This window comes from Nelusetta ayraudi, unplaced genomic scaffold (assembly GCF_046127955.1).
Source record: "Nelusetta ayraudi isolate G7.1 ecotype Tasmania unplaced genomic scaffold, CSIRO-AGI_Nayr_v1 ptg000079l, whole genome shotgun sequence".
Lineage (NCBI taxonomy): Eukaryota > Metazoa > Chordata > Actinopteri > Tetraodontiformes > Monacanthidae > Nelusetta > Nelusetta ayraudi.
This window is the reverse complement of record NW_027466129.1, coordinates 1,107,382-1,122,926: the sequence shown is the minus strand read 5'-3', so window position 1 is coordinate 1,122,926 and position 15,545 is coordinate 1,107,382. Positions and strand designations below refer to the sequence as shown.

The window sequence follows — 15,545 nt, the reverse complement described above, 5'->3', positions numbered from 1 at the left end:
CAAATGCTCGGCCTAATGATCTTCAATTTAGCTTTAGCTAGCTAGCTGGCCACAGAGGGAAAAAGTCTCAAACTTTGAAAAGGATGACAATGAAACTCTCTTGTGGCCAACGACCTCCAACATGGTGAAGACTGAAGCATTTGACCACCTGAAAAACACGTCGCACTGCACCATCGCAGGTCGCCGTCAGACCGAGGAAAAGATTTTCCTCAGGAATCGTCCGATTTCTCTCGTCATTTCGTCAGCACGGTGGGATTATTTCTACAAATTAGCCGAGGTTTACCTGATGAGCTAATCCAGAACCAGGAGGTCATCTGGACACTAGAACACATCGACGCTAATCCAGAACCAGGAAGTCATCTGGACACTAGAACACATCAACGCTAATCCACACAGCTAAACCGTAGCAAAAGCGACATTTGCGTTAAATCTAACTCAATAAATGAGCTAATTACATTGTTTTTAAATCTAATGATTGATTGTGAGAGGGGACTCTTATAGCAGCAGGTGGATCTAAAAATACTATAATAACTCATGTAGACAAAAAAGTCTTTTTTTTTCTCCAACGATTTCTGAACACCCAGAAATGTAAAAAAACCCAAACAAAATAAATAAATTTCAATTCAGTTTGACAAGCAGTCTTTTGGCACCTCTAGTGGACAACGGGGGTGGGACTACAGGGTCTTGAAGCTCCTTGGAACAGGAAAACGGTTCAATCTTCAGATCCCATGAACGCACCATCGTCAAAACATGGCACCTTTGAATTTTCAATATATTTTCAGGTCCTCCATGTCGCCCCCTGCAGCTGACATGGTGAAAGGGTTTGTTTATTCACTGTGATGAGTCCGTTTCCCCGCCTTTTCCTCCAAAACGTTGGCATTTATGTACGAACTCTCAAAAGTCCTCGTCTTTTCCCCTTCTTCTTCTACTTCTTCTTCTTCTTCTTCAGCAGTCTTCCTCAACTGGTGGGTTGCAACCCAAAAGTGGATTGTAGGGCTGTTTTGATTGGTTTTGATTGGGTCGTGGCTTTGCAGGCCATTAATTATTTATTTTTTTGTTTTTTTCTTTAATTTTCAGGATACACAATTCAATTCAATAATTTTATTTACGATGCCTGAATGAAAGTGGGCTAGCGTTGTTATTTTTGTGAAATAAATTTGGGTAATTTACGGAAGCACATTGCTGCTACAATAGAAAAAAATTGTTCTCCGTATCACATTAATCGCATTATAACGTGAAACTGTCATGTTGTTCTGTGTGTTATTATTACGAAATAACGTGACAGTTTCACGTTAAAACTTGATAATGACCCCGGTGTTTTATTTCCTAGTGTGGCAGCAATACGCTTCCATTGATCGTGACTTCACGATAAGGAAAAAAGAATGTGGGTCCTGAGACTCCACCAGCTGAGGATCTGAAACCTCCTCAACGACTACACCGATGACATCATCGTGTTTTCTCTCTCTCCCTCAGTGGATGAGCGGCGCCGAGCGGTCGTCGGTCTCTGCCTTGCGGAGCCGCACGCCACGCCGGATGGCCACCAGGAAGTCGTCCACCTCGCCGAGCTCCACTTCCTCCTGCAGCTCCGGGAGGGGGAGAGGAAGAGCGTGGGGGAGGGACTGCCGCTCCCACTCGCACTTGCTGCGCCCGCCGTGCTGCTGCTGCTGCTGCTGCTGCTGTGGGGGCGGCGGAGTAGGCGGGTCCAGCCCCGCCCCCTCCCCGGAGGGCCACGCCCCCCAGCCAGGCGACGGCGGCGTCCGCGGCGTGCTCCCACCCTCCTGCGGCACCGCCCTGCTGGAGAGACCCGGCAGCTCGGGCACGGTGGGGGTCCTGACGGGGATGACGGGGGTCCGGATGGGGATGGGACCCAGCCCTGGGCCGGGGGGCCGGCGCAGGAGGAGGGGCTTGGAGGACGGCGTGCGACGGATGGTGGCCACGCCCGGCGTGCTGATGGAGGGGGCGGGGCCAGGGGTAGAGATGGAGGAGGACGAAGAGGAGGTGGAAGAAGAGGAGGAGGGTCTCTTGGACGGGAACAGGCGGCGGTGGGAGGGGCCCTGCTCGGCGCTCCGTGGGAGGGTGGAGCTGCACCTGTCAAAGGCCTCGACGTCCTGGTCGACCACCACCGAGTAGAAGTCACAGTCTGGAACAGGAAGTTCTGGTCACATGGTGCGTCTCCTGTGTGTGTGTGTGTGTGTGTGTGTGTGTGTGTGTCTGTGTGTGTGTGTGTGTACCATGTGTTGGGATGGCGTCCTCGCTGCAGCAGGGTGTGGTGGTCTGGCTGCTGTAGCCGCTGGATCCCTGCACTGAGTCTCTGCTGGAGCCGTGAATGTCCAGCTGGAGGCCCCGGGCCAGGACCCGGGCCAGCTCCTCGTGGGCCTCCCGCTCCTCCTGCAGGGGGGAGTGGGGAAAAGTTTAGTCTTTGGTTTGTTGACACGACAACTTAAAAACATCACAGACAGACAGACAGACAGACAGGCAGACAGATCAATAGATATTGTCATTGCACAGAAATACACTGAAATTCAGTGCACTCACTTACTGGACTCAAAAAAATGCAGCATTATGAAAACTCACTTTTTTTGTCACTTTTAACTCTTTACTGCAAGGTAACATTTGTTGGCGAGGGGGTGTGGCCTAATGAGCTTATCAACATGGTTCCATGAAAAAAAGCAGTCGTTCAAACCTTTAGCAGTCAGATAAAATAAAAAAAGGCGCCTCCGGACGACCCCTGACCTTGTGTGATGTCATCGAGTGACTCCCCCTCAGCAGCCGAGGGTCCTCCCCCTGGCTGTGGGCCATGTCGCCGCCCTGCTGGTGTCCGCTAGGATCCCTGCTCCTCTTCACGGTGTTGACCAGCAGCGCCTGGTCGTAGGGACCCGGTCTGGTCCAGTCCTGCACACACACGGCCAGGCAGGCAGGGGGCGGCGTCATGACGGCACAGCTCTCACGCTTTCAATTGTTTTATAATTGTGTTGAATTTGGTTTAAATTGAGCAAATAAAAATACCGCAATCTATCCTTTATTTGAAAAACGGTTATTTGTTTGATATTTGTCGAGACACGTTTCCTTTTGTTCTGAGTGACTATGATAGTCCATCACAGCCTGAGGAGGCGCTGAAATGAGTTGAAGCAGGATGATTGATTAAGTGACGATCAAAGAAATAAATGTAAAAAAAAACAAAAAAAAAACAGACTCAGAGCTGATATGAACATGAAGAGGAACAGGAAGTGACATCAGCAAGGGGGCAAACCTTCCAGGACGGTACTCTGGACGATGGCAGGAAGTCCCCCGAGTGGGCGGAGCCAAAACAAGACCATGGCCACATGGGTGAGGAGGAGGAGGAGGAGGAGAAGGTGGTGGAGATGGTGGGGATGGAGGTGGAGGAGGAGGAGGAGGAGGTGACGTATGGAGGGTGGAGGTCCTGCAGTACCCCTTCCTGCAGGCAGGGGGCAGCATGATGGTCGAAACCACTGGACGACTGATGGCAAGCGGATGAGGGGAGAGGCCGAGGGAAAAGGTCAGGAGGTGATGGACAGAAAGGAGTGTGTGTGTGTGTGTGTGTGTGTGTGTGTGTGTGTGTGTGTGGTGCTGCCCTCTGCAGGCAGGAAGGAGCAGAAACCGCACCACCACCGCAACCGCTGCCACCTCACCTGCGAGCCGTCCGGTGGCATTGGCGAGGGCGACTTGGAGGTGCCGGCGTCCTGGGAGATGAAGCCCGAGTCGTGGGAGGAGACGGAGGAGAGGCGGGGCGGAGCCTGTAGGGGCGGGGCCGAGCACGACCACGACGACGACGATGACGCCCGGAAGCGGAAGTGGGCGGAGGGGGAGTGGCCGTGGGAGCCGCTGGAGCGGGAGTCGCTGCTGTTCACACTGTTCAGGCTGCTGCAGACACGCAGCGACGGGACACACACGCAGGTGGACGGGCAGAGGTCAAAGGTCAAGGGTCAAGCCGTACCGGAAGAACGTACATGAAAAAAAAGCACCAAGCGGCTACAGTCACATACATTTTCAATTACGGCAAACACCAATTTGTTTTCAGGACTATTTATTACCATCTAGTGGCAGACTGGAGGTACTTCCTCAGGGTGAAAGTCACTGAGGCAAAAACTCAAAACGTTTATAAGACAATTTAATGTCAGAATAAATCTTTCCATCAAATATTCTTAGAATAATGTTCTTTTTTTTTTTTTGTAGTTTCACATCCTGACCACCAGGAGCAGAGTACACATTAAAAAATGTTGCCATTAGCTTGTTAGCGGCTAAAACGTGTGGACTGTTTTTGGACGGTAGCCATCGGGAGGTTAGCTGAACTGCGCCTAGGCTAGGCCAGGCCAGGCCAGGCCAGGCTAGGCTAGGCTAGGCTAGGCTAACCAACCTGCACATGCTGGATTTCCTGGACGTGGTGGTGCTCGGCGAGGAGGGCGGAGTCTGATAGCACCAGGTGCAGTCGGAGCCCTTCAGGTCCACGATCACCTGACCAGGAGAGTGGGTGGGACCCGGTTAGAGAGGAGGCAATTCTGATTGGACAAGACACAGTGTCGGGGGTGGGGTGCGGTTTGGGGGGGGGTCTGAGAATTAGTGTACAATAGAATAGAATAGAATAGAACACCTTTATTTATCCCAAATTGGGGACCTTTGCATAATTGCAGCAACATGTAGTGCAATAGAGAAGAAAAGATGATATGAATTAAAAAGAAATTTAAGAAAAAAAAAAAATTATAGACTGATTTTTTTTTTATTGTGTGTTTTTTAATGCTTTTGGGAGGTGTGTGGGCGAAGGGGGCGGCGCCGACCTGCTCGCTGGAGGCGGGCAGCTTGTGGGGGTCAAGGGTCAGAGTGTGGAGGTCGTCTGTGAGGGTCTGCAGGTGACTGATCTCCCCCAGCATGGACATCTCTTCCTCCTGACACACACATACACACACACACACACACAGCAGAGTCAGAGGGGGCGTGGCCTGGCGCAGTGTGGGGGCGTGGCCTGGCGTGCGGACTGACCACGACGGGCCGCAGTAGCGACGCAAAGCAGCAGAAGCGGCTTCGCTCCTCCACCAGCGCCTTCCTCAGCGCCTGCTTCTCCGCCTCCTCCAGCAGGTGGCAGCGCTCGCTCACGTCCTGCATGGCCACGTCCAGCTGGGGCTGTAGGTCCCCGCGGCCTGAACGCACGCACACACACACACACATGGTTAGGACGGCCCACTTCTTGCAGGTGAGCAGGATAAAAAAAAAAGAAGAAAAACTTAAAATCAAGTAAAAGCCACTTAGCAACGCTAAAGGCTAGCTCCTAGCCGCTAACCAGAAATCTGTTTTATTGCCCTTGTGTTCTAGACGAGATTCTGAAGAGATTCCCAACATTCTCTCCTCTTTTGTTTTCTCGCTTCCTTAAAATGAAAAAAACAAAACAACTTTGATCCATTTGACCTGTACTAGAGCTTCCTCAGGGGGGCGCTGCTGCCCCCTCCTCTGGAAAAACTGACAGAATTAATGCTAGTTTCCTAAGAAAAACAAACCGCCAGCGTGATGATATCACAAGGTCGGATGTTTCAGATGTTTGGAAACAACTCACCGAACACGTCGGCTGCAGCGGAGGGCAGAGGATGAAGGGAGGAGGAGGCGGCGGGGGAGGTGAAGGAGGAAGAGAAGAAGAAAACAAACATGAAGGTTTAAAATTCTCAGATTTTCTTTTTTTCCTGTCAGATCCTGAAGTGAGGAACGTTTCAGACCTTTCTTTGCCTTCTTCTGCAGCTTCAGGGTGTCGGAGTTCCTCTTCTTGATCTCCTGACGGGCCTTCTTGAACTCTGAAGAGCAACACAACAACATAACAACACACATTTACTACAGCAACACAACTTCAATGCAACTGCAATAAGATGGGTGAACCTCCTCACACGCCCACCGACCCAAACCATCTGCTGACAGGGTTAGTGTCCAAGTGTGTGTGTGTGTGTACCTTTGGAATGGTCCTTGTCCAGAGTGTTGGCCACTCTCTTCCACTCCTCCATCTGCTCCTGCAGAGGGTTGATCAGACAGTCCAGGAACACCCTGAGAGACACACACACACACACACACACACACACACACACACACACACACACACACACACACACACACACACACACACACACACACACACGAACGTCAGATGGAACATACTGTAGTTATTTTCTGTCATCAGAATGAGAAGATCAGACTTCAGGCAAACGGAAGCTTCTCCAAGAATGTTTCAGCACGCACGCACGCACGCACGCACGCACGCACGCACGCACGCACGCACGCACGCACGCACGCACGCAGGCGGTGCACTCACATGGAGAACTGCCGTAGTTTGGCCTCGATGCTGCGGTGCCTCATGCACATCCTGGTGAGGGCGGAGCCAATGTCTCTGGTCCCACCTGCACAGAGACAGACAGACAGACACTGTGAGAGGCTCATTGGCTCTTTACACACACACACACACACACACACACTTCTGAGGTCAGAAGTCACAAAACACACACATTCACAACCCAGCTTGATAACAACACAAACACACACAGAGACACACACACACACACACACAGGCTCTCCTGACACTGCAGCCTCCCAGTGTGTGTGTGTGTGTGCGCGTGTGAGCACTGCAATGCACCACTGACTGCCCCCCTCCTACTCCCCCCACATAAACCCCTCACCTCCCAACCATCAGATTTAAACCTATCAAGGGCCAGCAGAGGGCGCCAGAGCATCCAACAAACTGCTGCAAAGCCCAACAGCAGCAGCGACTCTCTTCTTTTTTTCTGCTGTGAGCAGCAACAAGTTTGGGATTTCATTCATCATCATCATCATCATCTTCATCTATCCATCCATCCAGACCTCTGTCCTGGTTTTCAAACGTGCCCTGATGCTGCAGAGTCAAAGCCAATTATCTTCTGGTCAATTCAGCTGATTGACTCGACTGCAGACAGCGTGTGTGTGTGTGTGTGTGTGTGTGTGTGTGTGTGTGTGTGTGTGTGTGTGTGTGTGTGTGTGTGTGTGTGTGTGTGAGAGAGAGACCCAGCTGACCCAGTTGGCAACCAGTTCAGACCTCCAAGCTGCAGTTCAGAGCCAGACAGGGAGTCAGCTAACCAAACAGGGAGGAGTTGACCAGCAGCACAAACCATTTAAAACCATTTAAAACCATTCACCTCCAGCTTCTGGAACCCAGACAGGTGGAAGTTTGTGGGGTTTTTTTTTCCAGCTTTAAATTCTTTAACATAATTCTAATAAAATGATCACTAAATGTCGAGCAAACACTGGGAGGCGGAGCAGACAGGAAGTGGGTGTGACTTCAAGCTGGTTAACTGGAGCACGAGAGCAGAACTTAACCTCCCATCCAAGCCGCCCTTAAGCCCCCTCCCCCCACCACCTCTGACCCCGACCCCTCCTTTTTTTATTCCAGGCCAATGACTCTGCTGGAAACAGGAAGTCCCGCCCCCTTAACGTCCCGTTCTAGTAACTGGGAGTGACCTGGAATCCCAGACTGGAATTTGAAAACTCTGATGTATGTGAGCAGCTGAACACACACACACACACACACACACACACACACACACACACACACACACACACACACACACACACACACAGGGCACAGCTGGAGTGCCAACAGCTGTGTGGTCTTGCCTGCTGGTTGCATCAGTCGGAATCTGCGTGTGTGTGTGTGTGTGTGTGTGTGTGTGTGTGTGTGTACGCGCGTGCATGCGTTTCAGTGTCCACTCGGCCACAAGGTCACTTCACTGTGCCTCTAATGTAACAACGGGCAGCCAATGACAGGCAGAGAAGAAAAAAGGTCACATGGTCGAAGGAAGACGGACACACCCACTTCTTCCTCTCAGTAAAAACAACACAAGAGGGTGGTGAATCCAGCAGCCTGTCAGTCAGTCAGTCAGTCAGTCAGAGCTAGCTAGCTAGCTGTCACGCGATCCTCCCTCTGACCTTTGACCAATCACAGCAGGGAGATTTATGAGGAGGAGCAGGTGCTCGTTTTCCACCTCTTAGCTTTGATTTCAGCTCCAAACAATCTTCATATTTCACAAGTCCTCCACCACCCCCCGCCCCCCCACCCCCGACTCCCTCCGTGCCAAGACTGATGCTAAAAACAGTTAGCGGCTGTGCTAAGAGCTAAAACCTCCGCCACGAGGTGGTTCAATCAGCGGAGACAGCAGCAGAGTGAATTGGTTACTGACCCTGTGCGCTGTTTGTGAATGTTAGTTTGCGCCCCCTGGTGGTTGGACATCCACCATAGTGAGCTAATGGACCACCGCCACCGATACCTAAAACTGGATTAGCTACAGTATATGGGTCGAGCAAACCCACACCTGCTAAAGCTAGCGCCACAAATCTAAAAACAACTATGTATGTGTATATATATTCACATAAAGTGGGAGGTGTGTGTGTGAGCCGCTGCCTGTAACTGGGCCACACAGCAGTGAGGTCAGAGGTCAGGTGGATTGAACCACATTCCTCTCAGCTCCTCCTGGAAGTGACCCGGTCCTGGAATAACGCCTGGCAGAGGAGGCTGCAGGCTTGGGATGCCTTGTGGAGGCGTGCGTGTGTGTGTGTGTGTGTGTGTGGTTGTCTAGTCTCTGGTTACATCCTGCACGGTCGACCAGTCCGACCAGCAGCATCATCACTGTTTTGGTTCTTTGCAGCAGATCAGACAGGACTATAACTGCATATATCTATATAGACACTCTATACGCTCTATCTCTAGTGGCTGCTAGATCAGCTGACTGGGAAGCAGCAGCAGCTCTGAACTGTGCTTGTGTGTGTGTGTGTGTGTGTGTGTGTGTGTTGTGACTGCATCCTGCAGTGATTTCCATCTTGTTGCCATGAACACCAGCAGCAGCAGCAGCAGCAGCAGCAGCAGCAGCCAACTGGACATGATGGACAGCAGCCCCCCCCCCCCCTCCACCCGCACCCCCTCCTCCAGCCATCACTGTCACCTCCCTCTCTCTGTTTTTTCCCCTCTTCTGATGGGACATTTTATTTATTTCTCAGCCACATTTCCACTCATCACCTCCCCCTCCTCCCCCTCTCTCCCCCTCTCCTCTCCTCCTTCTCCCCCCGTCACCGCCAGCACACACCCACCACACTGATTGGTTGTCAATAACTCACCACAACCTGTCAGTCGCTGCTGACGAGAACCAATGAGAGTCGACGATGCTGCTGCTGGCATAGTGCACACACACACACACACACACACACACACACACATACACATACACACATACACACACACACACACACCTCGGCTGCTGGTCGCCAGGTCGGCCACCTTCTGGAAGGCATCCAGGAACGTTGCCACGGCGACGACCGTCATCCTGCCGGGGACGGGGGGAGGGGTGGGGAGAGAGAGTCATCATCATCATCAGGTGTGTGTGTGTGTGTGTCTGTGTGTGTCTGTGTGTTACCTGAGTTGTGACTGTAGCTTGCTGGCCTTGCTGATGAAGTCGTCCCACACTGGGTAGCTGCCCTGGAAACACAACAACAAAACACATAAACACAACACACACATTCATTTTTGACGCACAATAAGTCTCCGCACACACACACACACACACACACACACACACACACACACACACACACACACACACACACACACACACACACACACACAGAACATTGGGCTTGGTTTGGGCCAACACTCATCAAAAGAAGGAAAATGTCACCGAGGTGAAGCTAAAATCCGTCTGTTGGCCCCCTGGTGGCAGGCTGCGGTGCAACAGCCTCACAGCCACGTTGGCAGCAGAGGGCAAAAAAATAAAAAACAAAATCAGACGTTGCCACGACAAAAGCAGAAAATTAAAACGAAAACCTGCAGAGCCAGAAACAAACAACATTTTTTTTTTTTTTTTTTTTTTTAACAACTTAGACGATGTGATTCCGGATCAGCATCGCTCGCCACTTTGTGGGCGTCGCCTTTTGTCAGCAGCAGCTTGTCCCTGTGTGTGTGTTTGTGTTTGTGTGTATACGTCTTTTGTTTTCTACAGTGATGCCCGGCGTCATCGCCTGGTTACCGTTGCCATGGCGACTCTGCAGCAGCAGCCGAGAGGAGGAAGGAAGGAAGGAGGGAAGGAGGGAAGGAAGCAGGGGGGAGGGGGAGAAGGAAGGGGGAAGTCACACGTGCACGTGCACGCACACACACACACACACTTTTTTCTCTCTCTCTCTCTCTCTCTCTCTCTAACCAGGGGGTGTGACAGCGTTCCCACGCCTGCTCCTGATGACATCATCAGCATCAGCCAAACAGGTGTGAGCACTGCCCCTCCCCACTTGCCCTCTCTCACACCCACAAGGACGTGTCACACAGCGGCGGTGTCTTCAAGGTGCTAGCCAACTAGCAACAATCGTAGACATATAGAGGCTTTTGCTAGCAGTGAAGGCGTCACCAGTGCCCCCTGCCGGCCGCCTGTGGTACCAGGACCATGTTAGCCAACAGGACTTGGGGCCCAAATTGAAGAATCCAAAACAAATGTTTCTCAGGAGATTGTTTCGCTTTTTAATTCTCAATGACATGATTTTAAAAGGGGGTGGGGCTAAAGCCACATTCTGATACCAAAAGTGGGGGTGTTTTCCTTCCTCTTGTCGCATCAGTTAAAGCCTGATGTTTGGTTGGAGGGGGGCTACAACATAACAGATCCTCGTTCATTGAATTTCACTCATGAAACTGACATCAGTTGTCGCAGAAAATCTTTTGTTTGAGCAGCAAAAAAAAAACCCAGATACAATCACAGCATCAACATATAAAGAAAGATAGAGGGTAGAAAGCTAACGTGGCTATAAGCCAAACCTGCAAGTCACCTAAACACCACCATGACGATGTTTAGACGGCCAGATCCACTCAGTTTATTGATCAGTGACGTCACATCAAAGGCAAAATAGGTCAAATCCAAAATTCAGCCCCTTCCAAAAATAATATGATAATAATACTACGTAGGAGCACGAGATCAACATGTGTCTCTCCCTCTCTCCCACAGCTACGTCATGTTTTCTCCTGATCGATCACTCACTAACTCTCTGGGGACACTGGTGAAGCTGCAGTGGGGGAAAAAAAAAAAATCACCTTTCCTAACACACACACTCTCACACACACACACACACACACACACACACACACACACACCGCAAATCGAGTCGCAAATCCCGCAATTACAAACACACGCACGCACGCACGCACAGACACACACACCCAGTGCGTGAACCCGGCCCCCGTTGGGTCCGTGAAGGCAGCACGGTTCTCCTACCTTCATGTCCCCGATGACGGTCTGGAAGAGGCCCCCCAGCGCGCTGCACTCCCGCTCCATCTTGTGCGGCTGCGCTCAGTCGGAGCTGCGCAGCTCCATCTGCGGCAGGAGGAGGAGAACAGGAACAGGGCGGGCCTGCCGCCGGTCAGGTGTGGACAGGGAGGGGGGGCGTGCAGAAGAGCGGAGGCTCAGAGGCTCGCGGGTGGCTCCCCACCTCCTGCACGGGCTGCTGGTTTACGGGAGAGTCTCATCGCTGCGGCACGTTGGAGCCGCACAGCTGCGACTGGACAGCACGGAGGTCCGCTCCTCACTGGAGGGAGAGAGGGAGGGGGGGCTGTGAGCGCGCCTGGAGGGGCGTGGAGGCGCGTGCGTGCATCGTCCCCGCCCAGCCCCACCGCAGCTTTTGACGTTTTAGGAGGAGAAGGGGGCGGAGCCAAATAGATGATCAGCCAACAGCTGAACCACACAGCCTGACTTTTTTTTTCTTCTTCTTCTTACACTCCCCCTCCATCTGGTCCAGAAGGCTGTGGGTTCGAATCCAAGGGCACCTCAAACTTCAGGAAGATTTTCCTGAGGAACCTTGGAATTCCAGTGTCCTAGTCCTCAGAAACACTGAGGCACCCTCGGGCTCCAGTGTCTTAAGGAACCTTGGAGGTCCAGGGGAACCCTGGAGCTCCAGGAGTCCTGTTCTTGACAAACCCTGGAGCTCCAGGTCCTGGTCCAGTCGTTCTTCTGGAACTCGATGTGTGGTGATAAAACACAAACATCACTGAGTCCTCAATTACAACAGGCCACACTGAGTCTCCTTTCATTTTGGAGGCTTGGTGGGTGAGATTTAGCAGCACCTAGTGGTGAAAAGGCAAAGGTCCTGAACCAAACAGAAGCAGAATAATAAATAGTGGCACTACATTGATCACACCAATCGTGTCTTTTGGTACCACCTAGTGGTCAAAACCAGGCAGAGACACTGACTACGTTGAAGTATGTCAAGGCTTTCGTTTCAGGGGGAAAAAAAATAAATATTTTTTTAAAACCAGTTCCTGATCACATCAGGCATTTAAGGCACATTAAATAGTCTTTTTTAATCAAATCAGTCAATTATTTAACAGGGAGAATCTCCCCATGTGTGATTATCATTGGCAATGCCTTAGGAGGCTCTAAAACGTTTTAACCAACTGCAAAACTGCTCGAGCACAGATGAAAATTAAAAACAGAGTCCAAAGAGGATTTAATGTCCCGGTGGAGCAGTTAGATGAAGTGACGCTTGAGTGCACAGTGAGACAGAACAGTGGCCGACCCATCAAATGTCTCCTGCTTCCTGTGCTTAATGACAGGAAGCAGGAGACACCAGCTGTGGTTAGGACCCTAATAGCAGCAGTCGGCCAGGTGGAGCTCAGCGTCAGGACAGAAGGTCAACTGCTTCCATCAGAAAAGTCTGATACTGTTTCAGAGTCCATCCTCCAAAAAAAAAAAAAAAAAAGTCAACTCCCCCTCCCTCCACAAAAAAAAAAAACGAACAAAAGACTCATTAGAATTAGTCATCATGGGAGAGAAACTCTCCAGGTCACTTTATTAAAGTTCACTTAAGTTGACGTCCCACCAATGGCCCCAGAAGCAGCGGCAGCAACAGTCACCTGGAGCAGGAAGAATGGGCGGTCAAAACATTGAAACAATGAAAAAGAAAATGGAGAAAGTTGATACCTATGGACGCTGGAAACTGTAGAACACGGGCGCCACCTGCTGCTGAGGTCTCAGGTGGCTCATAAACATCCTTGGAACTAGTCCTTGATTGGAGGCCTTACTATGGCTGGGTGACTGCTGCTGCTGCCGTCGTCTACCCTCTGTAGACAAGCTCGAGGATGGAGGATCTCTAGAGAGGTTGCTTTGTGGTCGTCTCATCCCAGGCCAGGGCCTGGGAGTAGATGGGGACCCATGAGGGCTGCTTTGCTTCAGTTTCTGCCTTGACCAGGAGCTGGGTGGGTTCCTCTGCGTTGGTTCTTGGTGAGTCCTAGATAGGTAGCTCTGCTTCGGTTCTTTGGAGGACCTCAACGGGTCGCTTCGTTTTGGTTCTTGGTGGGCCCCAGACTGGTAGCTCTGCTTCGGTTCTTGGGGGGTCCTAGAACGGTAGCTCTGCTTCGGTTCTTGGGGGGCCCCAGAACGGTAGCCCTGCTTCGGTTCTTGGGGGGTCCTTGAAGGGTTGCTCTTTGATGCAGACCAGGGGCTGGGCAGGATGCTCTCCTTCGGTTTCTGGGCCAGCCAGGAACTTGACGTTTTTCTCTCCTTTGGTTTTGGGGCAGACTGGGATCTGGATGTGTAGCGCTGCTTCGGTTCCTGCGCAGACGAGGAACTGGACGGGTTGCTCTCCTTTGGTTTTGGGGCAGACTGGGATCTGGATGTGTAACGTTGCTTCGGTTCCTGCAGGGACCAGGACGGGTTGCTCTGCTTCTGAGCAGACACGGGTCTGGGCAGGCTGCTGGGCTCCTGTGAAGACTCGGGGCGTTCGGCAATTATCATTATCCCACGGCTTGAAGTAATACCCAGGCTAATTATATTTCCATCTGGGAACAGATCAGACTCCCGGCTGTTGGTCTCGGACGCTGGATTAGCCACCTTGGAGAGCTGTGGACGGCCAAACTGCTGACGGGGGTGAACTGGACTGTCAACCCGTGGACCATAACGATCTTGGGTTCTTGATGCTGCAAATCTATGGACATTCCTGGCACCCCCAGCAGTCCCAGGGAGCTCCCGAGGAGCACCTCCACTGAACTTGGAGCCGAATAAGAGGTTTGCAGGTTTCCTCATCGTACCACCTTCACCTCCGTGTGTGGACGCTACAAACACAAGCGCATCTCGCATTACTGTTTTCACCTTTACAGCCAAGACCTGTCATTTGTGACTTGAAGTCTTACCGTTGGCATGGAGGCTAAATGCTAACAGGAACAGCAAAACAGGCCTACGGTGGAAGCAGAAGGTCAAGAAAACTCTTCAATCGGTCAGAAATAAAAACAAACATGGAGTTGAAAAAGGGGAAGCAAACACTGACCTGACGGGAAACCCTGAAGCCATACCAACTGAAGGTGAGCCAAAACTGTGGTTCAGCCGAGAAGCTCAGGACCTCTGGTTCAGGTTCCAGCTTCAGGTCCACCGCCAGCTGAGCTCTTATCAAGCTGACGAGATGATAGGCACCAGACCTTAACCGCACCCTAGCCAGGTGTCGGCCCTCAACACTTGACGAACCTGCCGCTTGTCTGGTACTTTGACTCAGACTTATGAGTTATTAAGTTATCAAGTCAGTGAATCCAGATCAGACAGTCCTGAGATTAGAGCACAAAGACGTTTGGTAGAACTTAACATTTTTTTGTGAGTTGTTGGTGGAATCTTGAAATGAGAATCATTATGAAAATCACATTCAAATGGTGCAGTTAGAGTTGCACTGGTCTATTAAGTTACATCATAACATTCACAACTTGAAATGAATATGTTGATGGGAAATTTCGTGTTTTAGAAAGGCTTCCTGCAGACTGTCTGCTCGCAGGAGAAACACACAGACATTTCAGGAAGGGTGCAGGCCAACAGAAAGGAGGTAGAAGAGGAGGATTAGGAAGGCAACCAGCAGCAGGGGTCTCTGTGGCGCTCTGTTAGCCCAGCCGGAGGCCCAGTGTGGCAGTGGCCAATCACAATCTTCCGGTGGGAGCCACTGATGCTGGGCTGAGGAGGGGAAGTGGGCGTGGCCACGAATGAGCATGGTCAGTGGCCAATTTTCTGCCTATTTTTTTCTTTTTTAACATTTAAATACATTGGGTTTATTTATATAAATAAGTAAATGTATATACATTTTTATTTACACATTTATTTTTAAATCTATTTTTTGTTACATGTTATTTACATACATTTTTTTTGTCCATTTTAACAGCCTCACTCTGAACATCTGGTTCCGTGGTTCCGGCCAGTTCCGTCTATGAGTTCTGAGAAGAACGATCAAAAGTCATTGACTTTCACTCTTACACACGCAAGCAAGCCCTAGGCGTCCAGGCTGGCCAGGCCAAGTTGCTGTCCAAAGTGCTGAAGACCAGCAAAGAGGTCCATACGGAGGTCCTCGTGGTGCTCCAGATGGAGGTCCTGGTGGAGCTCCAGGCGGAGATCCGGAGGGAGAGCGACAGGCCGTCTGCTGCCTGCAGCCCAGTGAGAACCAGCACGGTTTGAGGAGAGAGAGACACTAGAGATACAGGAGAGAGTGGAGAGAGAGAGAGAGAGAGACACACACACACAGTCTGAAGAGAAATA

The 15,545-nt window shown here is 51.2% G+C and overlaps 1 protein-coding gene across 3 annotated transcripts; it reads right to left on the bottom strand.

The window, feature by feature from the left end:
• Positions 1-853: 853 nt before the first annotated feature.
• On the bottom strand, positions 854-11,588 carry LOC142900103 (protein MTSS 1-like). 3 transcript variants are annotated; one of them, XM_076044151.1, is made up of 15 exons: positions 11,262-11,588; positions 9,426-9,487; positions 9,262-9,335; positions 6,305-6,389; positions 5,948-6,039; positions 5,721-5,795; positions 5,564-5,575; positions 4,996-5,153; positions 4,794-4,901; positions 4,376-4,473; positions 3,651-3,879; positions 3,251-3,478; positions 2,734-2,892; positions 2,232-2,388; positions 854-2,140 (listed from the first exon to the last, which is right to left on the bottom strand). In XM_076044151.1, the coding sequence occupies exons 1-15, from the start codon at positions 11,319-11,321 to the stop codon at positions 1,470-1,472; spliced, it is 2,268 nt and encodes a 755-aa protein (XP_075900266.1). In that variant the 5' UTR covers positions 11,322-11,588; the 3' UTR covers positions 854-1,469. The 3 variants fall into 3 exon arrangements, with proteins under 3 accessions (XP_075900266.1, XP_075900265.1, XP_075900267.1); XM_076044150.1 differs by having other exon boundaries at positions 3,651-3,882; positions 11,262-11,587; XM_076044152.1 differs by lacking the exon at positions 3,251-3,478 and having other exon boundaries at positions 3,651-3,882; positions 11,262-11,587.
• Between the last annotated feature and the right edge of the window lie 3,957 nt (positions 11,589-15,545).